The sequence below is a fragment of the Oncorhynchus masou genome, unplaced genomic scaffold, assembly GCF_036934945.1.
Source record: "Oncorhynchus masou masou isolate Uvic2021 unplaced genomic scaffold, UVic_Omas_1.1 unplaced_scaffold_531, whole genome shotgun sequence".
In the NCBI taxonomy this organism is placed as follows: Eukaryota; Metazoa; Chordata; class Actinopteri; order Salmoniformes; family Salmonidae; genus Oncorhynchus; species Oncorhynchus masou.
Window position 1 is genome coordinate 385,001 of NW_027011718.1, and position 16,889 is coordinate 401,889.

At 38.5% G+C, this 16,889-nt stretch overlaps 1 protein-coding gene across 3 annotated transcripts in view; it reads right to left on the bottom strand.

The window, feature by feature from the left end:
* Positions 1-5,648, bottom strand: part of LOC135535916 (IQ domain-containing protein E-like) — a 21,309-nt gene extending 15,661 nt beyond the window's left edge. The window contains exons 1-6 of one of the 3 annotated variants that reach the window (XM_064962317.1): positions 5,085-5,648; positions 4,368-4,415; positions 4,230-4,254; positions 3,877-4,065; positions 2,019-2,078; positions 71-120 (exon numbers count right to left, since the gene is read on the bottom strand). In XM_064962317.1, coding sequence (XP_064818389.1) covers positions 71-120; positions 2,019-2,078; positions 3,877-4,065; positions 4,230-4,254; positions 4,368-4,415; positions 5,085-5,135 — 423 coding nt within the window. In that variant the 5' untranslated portion in view covers positions 5,136-5,648. Of the gene's footprint in view, positions 1-70; positions 121-2,018; positions 2,079-3,876; positions 4,066-4,208; positions 4,255-4,367; positions 4,416-5,084 lie in introns of all 3 variants that reach the window. The other 2 variants (XM_064962316.1, XM_064962318.1) reach the window with 2 other exon arrangements.
* Between the last annotated feature and the right edge of the window lie 11,241 nt (positions 5,649-16,889).

The following is a 16,889-nucleotide window of genomic DNA, read 5'->3' on the forward strand; positions in this document are numbered from 1 at the left end:
GTGTCTGTCTGTCTGTGTGTGTCTGTGTCTGTGTGTGTCTGTGTGTGTCTGTGTGTGTGTGGGTCTTTACCTTCTTGAGGTGGATGATCTCATCGTACATGTCCTCCTTCTCTCTGTAGTCTGGAGGGAGAAGAACTGTTACACACTGTAGAATAACTGTTGAATAACTGTAGAATAACTGTTGAATAACTGTAGAATAACTGTTACCCTGTAGAATAACTGTTGAATAACTGTAGAATAACTGTTACCCTGTAGAATAACTGTAGAATAACTGTAGAATAACTGTTACCCTGTAGAATAACTGTTACACTGTAGAATAACTGTAGAATAACTGTTGAATAACTGTAGAATAACTGTTACCCTGTAGAATAACTGTTACACACTGTAGAATAACTGTTACCCTGTAGAATAACTGTTGAATAACTGTAGAATAACTGTTACCCTGTAGAATAACTGTAGAATAACTGTAGAATAACTGTTACCCTGTAGAATAACTGTTACACTGTAGAATAACTGTAGAATAACTGTTACCCTGTAGAATAACTGCAGAATAACTGTTACACACTGTAGAATAACTGTAGAATAACTGTAGAATAACTGTTACACTGTAGAATAACTGTAGAATAACTGTTACACTGTAGAATAACTGTTGAATAACTGTAGAATAACTGTTACACTGTAGAATAACTGTAGAATAACTGTTACCTTACACTGTAGAATAACTGTTGAATAACTGTAGAATAACTGTAGAATAACTGTTACACTGTAGAATAACTGTTGAATAACTGTAGAATAACTGTAGAATAACTGTTACCCTGTAGAATAACTGCAGAATAACTGTTACACTGTAGAATAACTGTTACACTGTAGAATAACTGTAGAATAACTGTAGAATAACTGTAGAATAACTGTTACACTGTAGAATAACTGTTACCCTGTAGAATAACTGTTACACTGTAGAATAACTGTAGAATAACTGTAGAATAACTGTTACACTGTAGAATAACTGTTACACTGTAGAATAACTGTAGAATAACTGTAGAATAACTGTAGAATAACTGTAGAATAACTGTAGAATAACTGTTACACTGTAGAATAACTGTAGAATAACTGTAGAATAACTGTAGAATAACTGTTACACTGTAGAATAACTGTAGAATAACTGTTACACTGTAGAATAACTGTAGAATAACTGTAGAATAACTGTAGAATAACTGTTACACTGTAGAATAACTGTTACACTGTAGAATAACTGTAGAATAACTGTAGAATAACTGTAGAATAACTGTTACACTGTAGAATAACTGTTACACTGTAGAATAACTGTTACACTGTAGAATAACTGTAGAATAACTGTTACACTGTAGAATAACTGTTACACTGTAGAATAACTGTTACACTGTAGAATAACTGTAGAATAACTGTAGAATAACTGTAGAATAACTGTAGAATAACTGTAGAATAACTGTTACACTGTAGAATAACTGTAGAATAACTGTAGAATAACTGTAGAATAACTGTTACACTGTAGAATAACTGTAGAATAACTGTTACACTGTAGAATAACTGTAGAATAACTGTAGAATAACTGTAGAATAACTGTTACACTGTAGAATAACTGTTACACTGTAGAATAACTGTAGAATAACTGTAGAATAACTGTAGAATAACTGTTACACTGTAGAATAACTGTTACACTGTAGAATAACTGTTACACTGTAGAATAACTGTAGAATAACTGTTACACTGTAGAATAACTGTTACACTGCAGAATAACTGTAGAATAACTGTTACACTGTAGAATAACTGTAGAATAACTATAGAATAACTGTTACACTGTAGAATAACTGTTACACTGCAGAATAACTGTTACACTGCAGAATAACTGTAGAATAACTGTAGAATAACTGTTACACTGCAGTAGAATAACTGTTACACTGTAGAATAACTGTTACCCTGTAGAATAACACACATACAGCACACAGAATAGAACACAAACAACCACACAGAACACACACCATTGGATGAGGAGTGCAGGTGTTTGGGTTTCTTAATGCCAAGAGCCTGTTGGAGATACTCTGGAGTGCAGGGAGAAGAGGAGAGACAGGCTGAGGTGTGTGTTGTGTCAAAGTCAACTCTCAGAGACTGGGACAGACCTAGAGAGAGTAAAGAGAGAGAGAGAGGAGAGACAGGCTGAGGTGTGTGTTGTGTCAAAGTCAACTCTCAGAGACTGGGACAGACCTAGAGAGAGAGAGGAGAGACAGGAGAGAGAGGAGAGACAGGCTGAGGTGTGTGTTGTGTCAAAGTCAACTCTCAGAGACTGGGACAAACCTAGAGAGAGAGAGAGAAAGAGGGGAGAGACAGGAGAGAGAGGAGAGACATGAGAGAGAGGAGAGACAGGAGAGAGAGGAGAGAGAGGAGAGACAGGAGTGTTGTGTCAAAGTCAACTCTCAGAGACTGGGACAGACCTAGCGAGAGAGAGAGGAGAGACAGGGAGGAATGAAGGGGGGGTGGAGAGGGGAGGGAAGGAGGGATGGAGAGGGGAGCGAGAGAGAGAGAGAGAGAGAGAGAGAGAGAGAGAGAGAGAGAGAGAGAGAGAGAGAGAGAGAGAGAGAGAGAGAGAGAGAGAAGAATAACATGTTTCATACAATGGTAGACCTATTATGAATAATGTTGTGAAATACATGGTTCCCCTCTGAGCAAGACATGTCATTAGGGTCAACAAAACCCTACAAGCTGTCAGCTGGAATAACAAGATACCACACTAGCTGAATAACTGTGTGTGTCCCTATGGAGGTTTAGGAATAGAGTTGTCTCTGGTTTCTATGGAGGTTTAGGAATAGAGTTGTCTGGTTTCTATGGAGGTTTAGGAATAGAGTTGTCTCTCTGGTTTCTATTGAGGTTTAGGATTAGAGTTGTCTGGTTTCTATGGAGGTTTAGGAATAGAGTTGTCTCTGGTTTCTATGGAGGTTTAGGAATAGAGTTGTCTCTGGTTTCTATGGAGCTTTAGGAATAGAGTTGTCTGGTTTCTATGGAGGTTTAGGAATAGAGTTGTCTCTCTGGTTTCTATGGAGCTTTAGGAATAGAGTTGTCTCTGGTTTCTATGGAGGTTTAGGAATAGAGTTGTCTGGTTTCTATGGAGGTTTAGGAATAGAGTTGTCTCTGGTTTCTATGGAGGTTTAGGAATAGAGTTGTCTGGTTTCTATGGAGGTTTAGGAATAGAGTTGTCTGGTTTCTATGGAGGTTTAGGAATAGAGTTGTCTCTCTGGTTTCTATGGAGGTTTAGGAATAGAGTTGTCTGGTTTCTATGGAGGTTTAGGAATAGAGTTGTCTCTCTGGTTTCTATGGAGGTTTAGGAATAGAGTTGTCTCTCTGGTTTCTATTGAGGTTTAGGATTAGAGTTGTCTGGTTTCTATGGAGGTTTAGGAATAGAGCTGTCTCTGGTTTCCATGGAGGTTTAGGAATAAAGTTGTCTCTCTGGTTTCTATGGAGGTTTAGGAATAGAGTTGTCTGGTTTCCATGGAGCTTTAGGAATAGAGTTGTCTGGTTTCTATAGAGGTTTAGGAATAGAGTTGTCTCTCTGGTTTCTATGGAGGTTTAGGAATAGAGTTGTCTCTCTGGTTTCTATGGAGGTTTAGGAATAGAGTTGTCTCTCTGGTTTCTATGGAGGTTTAGGAATAGAGTTGTCTCTCTGGTTTCTATGGAGGTTTAGGAATAGAGTTGTCTGGTTTCCATGGAGGTTTAGGAATAGAGTTGTCTGGTTCCATGGAGCTTTAGGAATAGAGTTGTCTCTCTGTAGTACAGCCACATTGGTATATTAGTAAAGAGCTGGTTTCTAAGGTGATAAAGTTATGTTTATATTTCCATGGTACCCACCGTGCCCGTTGCTTAGCGAAGCCAGACAGTTCTCTCTGGGGGTCCGAGCCGCCTCACCCCTCTCCAACAGAGTGTCACCTCTCCCCCCTAGGGCCTCCCCCCTCTCTCCCAGAGTTCCTCTCAGGGGCCTCCAAGCTGACACCGCTGATCTCCTCTGGTTCACATCCATACTGGAGAGGTACGGAGACCCTGCGCACACACACACACACACACACACACACACACACACACACACACACACACACACACACAACAGTGTTAGGGTGGTAAAAGAAATGGAGGTGAATTTGAGGTTTAAAGTCCAATGTATTGTAGATGATAGCTGGTCTTACTGGGAGAAGGGGGAGGTTTACCAGACAGCTTCTTTTTCCTGGCTTTCTGTTGAGACACAAAACAAGGGTTAGATACACAGGGTTAGACACACACACACATACACACATACACACATGCACACATGCACACGCACACGGGGGAAAAGAAAGTCATCTCACCTTTCCAGAGTCTGATATGTAGGTCGCAAGAGAAAGTCCATCCTCAACCTTGGAAACGAGGAGAGGAGAATTAGTTAGTGAGTCTATCTACACAACTTACGGTAGGCTAATAGAGTAGCAGGACAATAACTGCTGTCACGCAAACAGTACAGAATAGTCCAGAAACAGTATCCAATCTACAGAAGTAGTACTACAGTAGATAACTAAAACAGTATCCAATCTACAGAAGTAGTATTACAGTAGATAACTAAAACAGTATCCAATCTACAGAAGTAGTACTACAGTAGATAACTAAAACAGTATCCAATCTACAGAAGTAGTACTACAGTAGATAACTAAAACAGTATCCAATCTACAGAAGTAGTACTACAGTAGATAACTAAAACAGTATCCAATCTACAGAAGTAGTATTACAGTAGATAACTAAAACAGTATCCAATCTACAGAAGTAGTATTACAGTAGATAACTAAAACAGTATCCAATCTACAGAAGTAGTACTACAGTAGATAACTAAAACAGTATCCAATCTACAGAAGTAGTACTACAGTAGATAACTAAAACAGTATCCAATCTACAGAAGTAGTACTACAGTAGATAACTAAAACAGTATCCAATCTACAGAAGTAGTACTACAGTAGATAACTAAAACAGTATCCAATCTACAGAAGTATTACTACAGTAGATAACTACATCAGTAATGTCGTAAAACAACACACCAGATCTTCTAGGTCTTCGTCCGTCGGGATATCGCTGGCCACGAGAGACATCGTTGAAGTTGGATACAGATGAGAAAATTATAAACTAATCTCTCTTTGGAGAAATTGGACAGTTGGAGAACCTCTCCTTGTGTGTTCTTGTCATTTTCCTATGCTTCATTTCGCTACGTTGACACGTTTGCCTTAGCTATAGCTGCGGGGGAAAACAAGCATTTGGTAGAGATATCAAATAAAATAAACACCTCTTACTTTGAGATCAAAACATAATCAAATGCCTGTCCTCAAAACGACACGAAAGCAACAATAGCCTCGCAGCTATAGCCTACCCCAAGCAATTATTTTAGATTTCGTACGAGCACATCAGACACCTATAATCTCTCGTATTACACCGTTGCTCGGGAATAAACGATGCAGAAATGGAAATATAATTTAATAGTCTTCTATCATAAATCCTCTGATGTTGTTTCTCCGGCTATTTCTCTGGCATCAGTAGTCTAGCAACAACACAACAATTGTAGCGGAGCAGAAATACATTGATGTTCGTTTATGAGCGTCTTTGCTGCGCAGGTTTTGCGCAGATCACGATAAGAGTGCTTCTTCTATGGTTTTCACTGTTCAGACAAATATCCCATAATCGGTTAATAATATCTTATTACTATTGTGCATGTAAACGCACTCACTGACTAGCTAACTCCAGGGTGTTATTGTGTGTACACATAGTTTGTGTGTTCATTTCAAGGTAAAGCTGTGCGCACTTCATCTGGAAAGTTATTGCTATTTCATGCCAACTTGTGTATCCACTCTCAGAAGCTTGTGTATGGCGTCATATATTGCTGAAACTGCCTTGAATGTTAGCTAATGTGTGTGCTAACCCAGCTAGCTAGCTGTGTACTGTTCAAAGGCAGGTATGGGACTCTGAATGTATGTCAGAGACACATGGTAACCCTGGCCTCCCTGTTCAAAGGCAGGTATGGGACTCTGAATGCATGTCAGAGACACATGGTAACCCTGGCCTTCCTGTTCAAAGGCAGGTATGGGACTCTGAATGCATGTCAGAGACACATGGTAACCCTGGCCTCCCTGTTCAAAGGCAGGTATGGGACTCTGAATGTATGTCAGAGACACATGGTAACCCTGGCCTCCCTGTTCAAAGGCAGGTATGGGACTCTGAATGCATGTCAGAGACACATGGTAACCCTGGCCTCCCTGTTCAAAGGCAGGTATGGGACTCTGAATGTATGTCAGAGACACATGGTAACCCTGTTGTCCCTGTTCAAAGGCAGGTATGGGACTCTGAATGCATGTCAGAGACACATGGTAACCCTGGCCTCCCTGTTCAAAGGCAGGTATGGGACTCTGAATGCATGTCAGAGACACATGGTAACCCTGGCCTCCCTGTTCAAAGGCAGGTATGGGACTCTGAATGCATGTCAGAGACACATGGTAACCCTGGCCTCCCTGTTCAAAGGCAGGTATGGGACTCTGAATGCATGTCAGAGACACATGGTAACCCTGGCCTGCCTGTATGCTTGTTTGATCTCTACCAAGAGGTCTGGACCTTCATGGCACAGACAGAACAGGATTTCGCCAAAGATACTGATACAGGCAATCGGAGAATATTCAGACCCCTTGACTGTTTCCACATTTTGTTACGTTAAAGCCTTATAATAAAATTGATAAAACGTGTTTTTTCCCCCTCATTCCCTCATTTGCACTGTTGGTTAGAGCCTGTCGGCATTTCACCTGTTGCATTTGGAGCACGTGACAAATAAAAGTTGATTTGATTTGATAAAAGTACATACAATACACCATAATGACAAAGTAAAAAGAGGATTTTAGAAATGTTTCCTACAAAATAAAAATAACTGGATACTGCCGTCAGGTGTCTGTCTGTAATCAGTCTCCCGATGTGCTAAACTGATAGAGACATACCCCAAGCGACTTACAGCTGTAATCGCAGCAAAAGGTGGCGCTACAAAGTATTAACTTAAGGGGGCTGAATAATTTTGCACGCCCAATTTTTCAGTTTTTGATTTGTTAAAAAAGTTTGAAATATCCAATAAATGTCGTTCCACTTCATGATTGTGTCCCACTTGTTGTTGATTCTTCACAAAAAAATACAGTTTTATATCTTTATGTTTGAAGCCTGAAATGTGGCAAAAGGTCGCAAAGTTCAAGGGGGCCGAATACTTTCGCAAAGCACTGTATATATATACAGTGTTTTAACAATGTACAAATGGTAAAGGACACAAGATAAAATAAATAAGCATAGATATGGGTTGTATTTACAATGGTGTGTGTTCTTCACTGGTTGCCCTTTTCTCGTGGCAACAGGTCACAAATCTTGCTGCTCTGATGGGCACACTGTGGAATTTCACCCAGTAGATATGGGAGTTTTTCAAAATTGGATTTGTTTTCGAATTCTTTGTGGATCTGTGTAATCTGAGGGAAATAAGTCTCTCTAATATGGTCATACATTGGGCAGGAGGTTAGGAAGTGCAGCTCAGTTTCCACCTCATTTTGTGGGCAGTGAGCACATAGCCTGTCTTCTCTTGAGAGCCATGTCTGCCTACAGCGGCCTTTCTTAATAGCAAATCTATGCTCGCTGAGTCTGTACATAGTCAAAGCTTTCCTTAATTTTGGGTCAGTCACAGTGGTCAGGTATTCTGCCGCTGTGTACTCTCTGTGTAGGGCCAAATAGCATTCTAGTTTGCTCTGTTTTTTTTGTTAATTCTTTCCAATGTGTCAAGTAATTATCTTTTTGTTTTCTCATGATTTGGTTGGGTCTAATTGTGCTGCTGTCCTGGGGCTCTGTAGGGTGTGTTTGTGTTTGTGAACAGAGCCCCAGGAACAGCTTGCTTAGGGGACTCTTCTCCAGGTTCATCTCTCTGTAGGTGATGGATTTGTTGTGGAAGGTTTGGGAATCACTTCCTTTTAGGTGGTTATAGAATTTAACGGCTCTTTTCTGGATTTGGATAATTAGTGGGTATCGGCCTAATTCTGCTCTGCCTGCATTATTTGGTGTTCTACGTTGTACACAGAGGATATTTTTGCAGAATTCTGCGTGCAGAGTCTCAATTTGGTGTTTGTCCCATTTTGTGAAGTCTTGGTTGGTGAGCGGACCCCAGACCTCACAACCATAAAGGGCAATGGGCTCTATGACTGATTCAAGTATTTTTAGCCAAATCCTAATTGGTATGTTGAAATTTATGTTCCTTTTGATGGCATAGAATGCCCTTCTTGCCTTGTCTCTCAGATCGTTCACAGCTTTGTGGAAGTTACCTGTGGCGCTGATGTTTAGGCCAAGGTATGTATAGTTTTTTGTGTGCTCTAGGGCAACAGTGTCTAGATGGAATTTGTACTTGTGGTCCTGGTGACTGGACCTTTTTTGGAACACCATTATTTTGGTCTTACTGAGATTTACTGTCAGGGCCCAGGTCTGACAGAATCTGTGCATAAGATCTAGGTGCTGCTGTAGGCCCTCCTTGGTTGGTGACAGAAGTACCAGATCATCAGCAAACAGCAGACATTTGACTTCGGATTCTAGTAGAGTGAGGCCGGGTGCTGCAGACTTTTCTAGTGCCCGCGCCAATTCGTTGATATATATGTTGAAGAGGGTGGGGCTTAAGCTGCATCCCTGTCTAACCCCACGATCCTGTGTGAAGAAATTTGTGTGTTTTTTGACAATTTTAACCTCACACTTGTTGTTTGTGTACATGGATTTTATGATGTCGTATGTTTTACCCCCAACACCACTTTCCATCAGTTTGTATAGCAGACCCTCATGCCAAATTGAGTCTAAGGCTTTTTTGAAATCAACAAAGCATGAGAAGACGTTGCCTTTGTTTTGGTTTGTTTGGTTGTCAATTAGGGTGTGCAGGGTGAATACATGGTCTGTTGTATGGTAATTTGGTAAAAAGCCAATTTGACATTTGCTCAGTACATTGTTTTCATTGAGGAAGTGTACGAGTCTGCTGTTAATGATAATGCAGAGGATTTTTTTTCCCAGGGTTACTGTTGATGCATATTCCATGGTAGTTATTGGGGTCAAATTTGTCTCCATTTTTGTGGATTGGGGTGATCAGTCCTTGGTTCCAAATATTGGGGAAGATGCCAGAGCTAAGGATGATGTTAAAGAGTTTTAGTATAGCCAATTGGAATTTGTTGTCTGTATATTTGATCATTTCATTGAGGATACCATCAACACCACAGGCCTTTTTGGGTTGGAGGGTTTTTATTTTGTCCTGTAACTCATTCAATGTAATTGGAGAATCCAGTGGGTTCTGGTAGTCTTTAATAGTTGATTCTAAGATCTGTATTTGATCCTGTATATGTTTTTGCTCTTTATTCTTTGTTATAGAGCCAAAAAGATTGGAGAAGTGGTTTACCCATACATCTCCATTTTGGATAGATAATTATTCGTGTTGTTGTTTGTTTAGTGTTTTACAAGTTTCCCAGAAGTGGTTAGAGTCTATGGATTCTTCAATTACATTGAGCTGATTTCTGACATGCTGTTCCTTCTTTTTCCGTAGTGTATTTCTGTATTGTTTTAGTGATTCACCATAGTGAAGGCGTAGACTCAGGTTTTCCGGGTCTCTATGTTTTTGGTTGGACATGTTTCTCAATTTCTTTGTTAGATTTTTGCATTCTTCATCAAACAATTTGTCATTGTTGTTCATTTTCTTCGGTTTTCTATTTGAGATTTTTAGATTTGATAGGGAAGCTTGAGAGGTCAAATATACTGTTAAGATTTTCTACTGCCAAGTTTACACCTTCACTATTACAGTGGAACGTTTTACCCAGGAAATTGTCTAAAAGGGATTGAATTTGTTGTTGCCTAATTGTTTTTTGGTAGGTTTCCAAACTGCATTCCTTCCATCTATAGCATTTCTTAATGTTACTCAGTTCCTTTGGCTTTGATGCCTCATGATTGAGTAATGTTACTCAGTTCCTTTGGCTTTGATGCCTCATGATTGAGTAATGTTACTCAGTTCCTTTGGCTTTGATGCCTCATGATTGAGTAATGTTACTCAGTTCCTTTGGCTTTGATGCCTCATGATTGAGTAATGTTACTCAGTTCCTTTGGCTTTGATGCCTCATGATTGAGTAATGTTACTCAGTTCCTTTGGCTTTGATGCCTCATGATTGAGTAATGTTACTCAGTTCCTTTGGCTTTGATGCCTCATGATTGAGTATTGCTCTGTTTAAGTAGTCAGATAGGGGTGTCAGATAGGGGTGTCAGATAGGGGTGTCAGATAGGGGTGTCAGATAGGGGTGTCAGATAGGGGTGTCAGTGGGCTGACTGTGAACGCTCTGAGAGACTCTGGGTTGAGGTCAGTGATAAAGTAGTCTGCAGTACTACTGCCAAGAGATGAGCTATAAGTGTACCTACCATAGGAGTCCCCTCGAAGCCTACCATTGACTATGTACATACCCAGCGTGCGACAGAGCTGCAGGAGTTGTGACCCGTTTTTGTTGGTTATGTTGTCATAGTTGTGCCTAGGGGAGCATATGTGGGAGGGAATGTTGTCACCTCCAGGCAGGTGTTTGTCCCCCTGTGTGCTGAGGGTGTCAGGTTCTTGTCCGGTTCTGGCATTTAGGTCGCCACAGACCTCTCTCTCTCGCTCTCTCTCTCTACCTCTCTCTCTCTCTCTACCTCTGTCTCTCTCTCTACCGCTCTCTCTCTGTCTCTCTCTCTCTCTACCTCTCTCTCTCTCTCACTATCTTTACCTCTCTCTCCCTCTCTCTCTCTCTTCCGCTCTCTCTCTCTCTCTCTACCTCTCTATCTCTGTCTCTCTCTCTACCTCTCTCTCTCTCTCTCTCTACCTCTCTCTCTCTGTCTCTCTCTCTCTCTCTCACTATCTTTACTCTCTCTCTCTCACTATCTTTACCTCTCTCTCTCTCTGTCTCTCCCGCTCTCTCTCTCTCTACCTCTCTTTGTCTCTCTCTCTACCTCTCTTTGTCTCTCACTATCTTTACCTCTCTCTCTTTGTCTCTCTCTCTCTACCTCTCTTTGTCTCTCACTATCTCTACCTCTCTTTGTCTCTCACTATCTTTACCTCTCTCTCTCTCTCTCTCTCTCTGTTTTTACTTCTGAAAAGGAGTTTATGGAGGTTAGGAGGTGTGTCCTACAGAGGTTTGTTGCCATTTGTGTGTGTTTGAGGATGTAGGACTGCTCATCTCCTCTCCTTTTCTTGTAGTTAGTGAGGAAACTGAATGAGTTCACAATAATGTGTCCAAATTCCTTTCACAAGAACAATAGATTCTCTCTCTCACTGTCACATTCTCTGTCTCTCTCCTTCTATTGCTCCCCCAGCTGGTAATGTTTAGGTTCTGTTGTAGTGTTTTTCATCCCCCCTGTGTGTGTGTGTGTGTGTTTAGTAGTCACGGTACCCCACATAGTTCATGTTGTAATGACTGTGGAATGTCTTTAACTGAAACCAGACGCTCTAAGAACACACTAGATTTACCAGTTACTATTATATTACTATGAAGTTATATTACTATATTACTATATTTACCAGTTACTATTATATTACTATGACGTTATATTACTATATTACTATTATATTACTATGAAGTTATATTACTATATTACTATTATATTACTATGAAGTTATATTACTATATTACTATACTACCATTATATTAATATGAAGTTATATTACTATATTTACCAGTTACTATTATATTACTATGAAGTTATATTACTATATTACCATTATATTACTATGAAGTTATATTACTATATTTACCAGTTACTATTATATTACTATGAAGTTATATTACTATATTACCATTATATTACTATGAAGTTATATTACTATATTACCATTATATTAATATGTAGTTATATTACTATATTACTATACTACCATTATATTACTATGAAGTTATATTACTATATTTACCAGTTACTATTATATTACTGTGAAGTTATATTACTATATTACCATTATATTACTATGAAGTTATATTACTATATTACTATTATATTACTATGAAGTTATATTACTATATTACTATTATATTACTATGAAGAAATATTACTATATTACTATATTACTATTATATTACTATGAAGTTATATTACTATATTACTATACTACTATTATATTAATATGTAGTTATATTACTATATTACTATATTACCATTATATTAATATGAAGTTATATTACTATATTTACCAGTTACTATTATATTACTATGAAGTTATATTACTATATTACCATTATATTACTATGAAGTTATATTACTATATTTACCAGTTACTATTATATTACTATGAAGTTATATTACTATATTACCATTATATTAATATGTAGTTATATTACTATATTACTATATTTACCAGTTACCATTATATTACTATGAAGTTATATTACTATATTACCATTATATTAATATGTAGTTATATTACTATATTACTATATTTACCAGTTACCATTATATTACTATGTAGTTATATTACTATATTACTATGAAGTTATATTACTATATTACTATTATATTACTATGTAGTTATATTACTATATTACTATTATATTACTATGAAGTTATATTACTATATTACTATATTACTATGAAGTTATATTACTATATTACTATACTACTATTATATTAATATGTAGTTATATTACTATATTTACCAGTTACCATTATATTACTATGAAGTTATATTACTATATTACTATTATATTACTATGAAGTTATATTACTATATTACTATATTACTATATTACTATGAAGTTATATTACTATATTACTATAATATTAATATGTAGTTATATTACTATATTTCTATTATATTACTATCAAGTTATATTACTATATTACTATGTAGTTATATTACTATATTACTATTATATTACTATGTAGTTATATTACTATATTACTATTACATTACTATGAAGTTATATTACTATATAACTATATTACTATTATATTACTATGAAGTTATATTACTATATTACTATATTACTATTATATTAATATGTAGTTATATTACTATATTTCTATTATATTACTATCAAGTTATATTACTATATTACTATGTAGTTATATTACTATATTACTATTATATTACTATGTAGTTATATTACTATATTACTATTATATTACTATGAAGTTATATTACTATATTACTATTCTGTTAATATTAAGTTATATTACTATATTACTATATTACTATATTACCATTATATTAATATGAAGTTATATTACTATATTACTATTGTATCACTGTGAAGTTATATTACTATATTACTATATTACCATTATATTAATATGAAGTTATATTACTATATTACTATTGCATTACTGTGAAGCTATATTACTATATTACTATACTACCATTATATTAATATGTAGTTATATTACTATATTACCATTATAGTAATATAAAGCTATATTACTATATTACCATTTTATTTATATGAAGTTATATTACTATATTACCATTATATTAATATGAAGCTATATTACTATATTACTATACTACCATTATATTAATATGTAGTTATATTACTATACTACCATTATATTAATATGTAGTTATATTACTATATTACTATACTACCATTATATTAATATGTAGTTATATTACTATACTACCATTATATTAACATCACTGATCGAGTAAAAATGTACTAGGCAAGATGGCGGAGTCGGATGTTTGGTTTAAAACTGCTAGTCTGGTGAAGATAATTATTTATTTATATATATTTTTTCTGGTGAAGATAATAGCAGAGAGTGACAATGCGTGGGTTACCATGACAAAGAAGAAGGGAAACATGATAAATAAAGTTGTGGTGGATACTAGAAAACCCCAAGACTCGATTTTTGTCATAGTGATTGTAGCGCCCACACATGGTCATAAACTGTACAGCACAGTTGGAGTCAATTGGAGTTGTTTTCATTGTGTACGCAGCTGAACGTCTTTTGGCTAAACGTTTTTTGTGATCTTCATGATTTCACAGCCGAAGCCTTGCATGAAATCCTGTCGGTGATTGTTCCGCCTGTGTATGGATGTATTTGGAATTGACTGTGAGGGGTTTTGTTTGTTGATGTGTTTATTTTGAATGTTGTCTGCACAGTTTCTTGAACATTATGAATGGACCATCTCTGATTGCTGCTCACGGACAGAAGAGATGGACTTCAACCATAAATAGCCAGGTGACTTTAACTTAATGTTAGCCAGCTAGGTGTTGATAGGGAGTGGTGTCATAGCTAGGTGTTGATAGGGAGTGGTGTACCAGCTAGGTGTTGATAGGGAGTGGTGTCATAGCTAGGTGTTGAAAGGGAGTGGTGTAACAGATAGGTGTTGATAGGGAGTGGTGTAATAGCTAGGTGTTGATAGGGAGTGGTGTCATCGCTAGGTGTTGATAGGGAGTGGTGTAATAGCTAGGTGTTGATAGGGAGTGGTGTAATAGCTAGGTGTTGATAGGGAGTGGTGTAATAGCTAGGTGTTGATAGGGAGTGGTGTAATAGCTAGGTGTTGATAGGGAGTGGTGTAATAGCTAGGTGTTGATAGGGAGTGGTGTAATAGCTAGGTGTTGATAGGGAGTGGTGTACCAGCTAGGGGTTGATAGGGAGTGGTGTAATAGCTAGGTGTTGTGAGGGAGTGGTGTAATAGCTAGGTGTTGATAGGGAGTGGTGTAATAGCTAGGTGTTGATAGGGAGTGGTGTAATAGCTAGGTGTTGATAGGGAGTGGTGTAATAGCTAGGTGTTGATAGGGAGTGGTGTAATAGCTAGGTGTTGTGAGGGAGTGGTGTAATAGCTAGGTGTTGATAGGGAGTGGTGTAATAGCTAGGTGTTGTGAGGGAGTGGTGTAATAGCTAGGTGTTGATAGGGAGTGGTGTAATAGCTAGGTGTTGATAGGGAGTGGTGTAATAGCTAGGTGTTGATAGGGTGTGGTGTAATAGCTAGGTGTTGATAGGGAGTGGTTTAATAGCTAGGTGTTGATAGGGACTCGTGTAATAGCTAGGTGTTGATAGGGAGTGGTGTAATAGCTATGTGTTGATAGGGAGTGGTGTAATAGCGAGGTGTTGATAGGAAGTGGTGTCATAGCTAGGTGTTCATAGGGAGTGGTGTACCAGCTAGGTGTTGATAGGGAGTGGTGTACCAGCTAGGTGTTGATAGGGAGGGGTGTCATAGCTAGGTGTTGATAGGGAGTGGTGTACCAGCTAGGTGTTGATAGGGCGTGGTGTAATAGCTAGGTGTTGATAGGGAGTGGTGTAATAGCTAGGTGTTAATAGGAGTGGTGTACCAGCTAGGTGTTGATAGGGAGTGGTGTAATAGCTAGGTGTTGATAGGGAGTGGTGTAATAGCTAGGTGTTGATAGGGCGTGGTGTAATAGCTAGGTGTTGATAGGGAGTGGTGTAATAGCTAGGTGTTGATAGGGAGTGGTGTACCAGCTAGGTGTTGATAGGAAGTGGTGTCATAGCTAGGTGTTGATAGGGAGTGGTGTACCAGCTAGGTGTTGATAGGGAGTGGTGTACCAGCTAGGTGTTGATAGGGAGGGGTGTCATAGCTAGGTGTTGATAGGGCGTGGTGTAATAGCTAGGTGTTGATAGGGCGTGGTGTAATAGCTAGGTGTTGATAGGGAGTGGTGTAATAGCTAGGTGTTGATAGGGAGTGGTGTACCAGCTAGGTGTTGATAGGGAGTGGTGTAATAGCTAGGTGTTGATAGGGAGTGGTGTACCAGCTAAGTGTTGATAGGGAGTGGTGTAATAGATATGTGTTGATAGGGAGTGGTGTAATAGCTAGGTGTTGATAGGGAGTGGTGTAATAGCTAGGTGTTGATAGGGAGTGGTGTAATAGCTAGGTGTTGATAGGGAGTGGTGTAATAGCTAGGTGTTGATAGGGAGTGGTGTAATAGCTATGTGTTGATAGGGAGTGGTGTAATAGCGAGGTGTTGATAGGAAGTGGTGTCATAGCTAGGTGTTGATAGGGAGTGGTGTACCAGCTAGGTGTTGATAGGGAGTGGTGTACCAGCTAGGTGTTGATAGGGAGGGGTGTCATAGCTAGGTGTTGATAGGGAGTGGTGTCATAGCTAGGTGTTGATAGGGAGTGGTGTACCAGCTAGGTGTTGATAGGGAGTGGTGTAATAGCTAGGTGTTGATAGGGAGTGGTGTCATAGCTAGGTGTTGATAGGGAGTGGTGTAATAGCTAGGTGTTGATAGGCAGTGGTGTAATAGCTAGGTGTTGATAGGGAGTGGTGTAATAGCTAGGTGTTGATAGGGAGTGGTGTAATAGCTAGGTGTTGATAGGGAGTGGTGTAATAGCTAGGTGTTGATAGGGAGTGGTGTCATAGCTAGGTGTTGATAGGGAGTGGTGTAATAGCTAGGTGTTGATAGGGAGTGGTGTAATAGCTAGGTGTTGATAGGGAGTGGTGTAAAAGCTAGGTGTTGATAGGGAGTGGTGTAATAGCTAGGTGTTGATAGGGAGTGGTGTACCAGCTAGGTGTTGATAGGGAGTGGTGTACCAGCTAGGTGTTGATAGGGAGTGGTGTAATAGCTAGGTGTTGTGAGGGAGTGGTGTAATAGCTAGGTGTTGATAGGGACTGGTGTAAAAGCTAGGTGTTGTTAGGGAGTGGTGTAATAGCTAGGTGTTGATAGGGAGTGGTGTACCAGCTAGGTGTTGATAGGGAGTGGTGTAATAGCTAGGTGTTGATAGGGAGTGGTGTACCAGCTAGGTGTTGATAGGGAGTGGTGTAATAGCTAGGTGTTGATAGGGAGTGGTGTACCAGCTAGGTGTTGATAGGGAGTGGTGTAATAGCTAGGTGTTGATAGGGAGTGGTGTC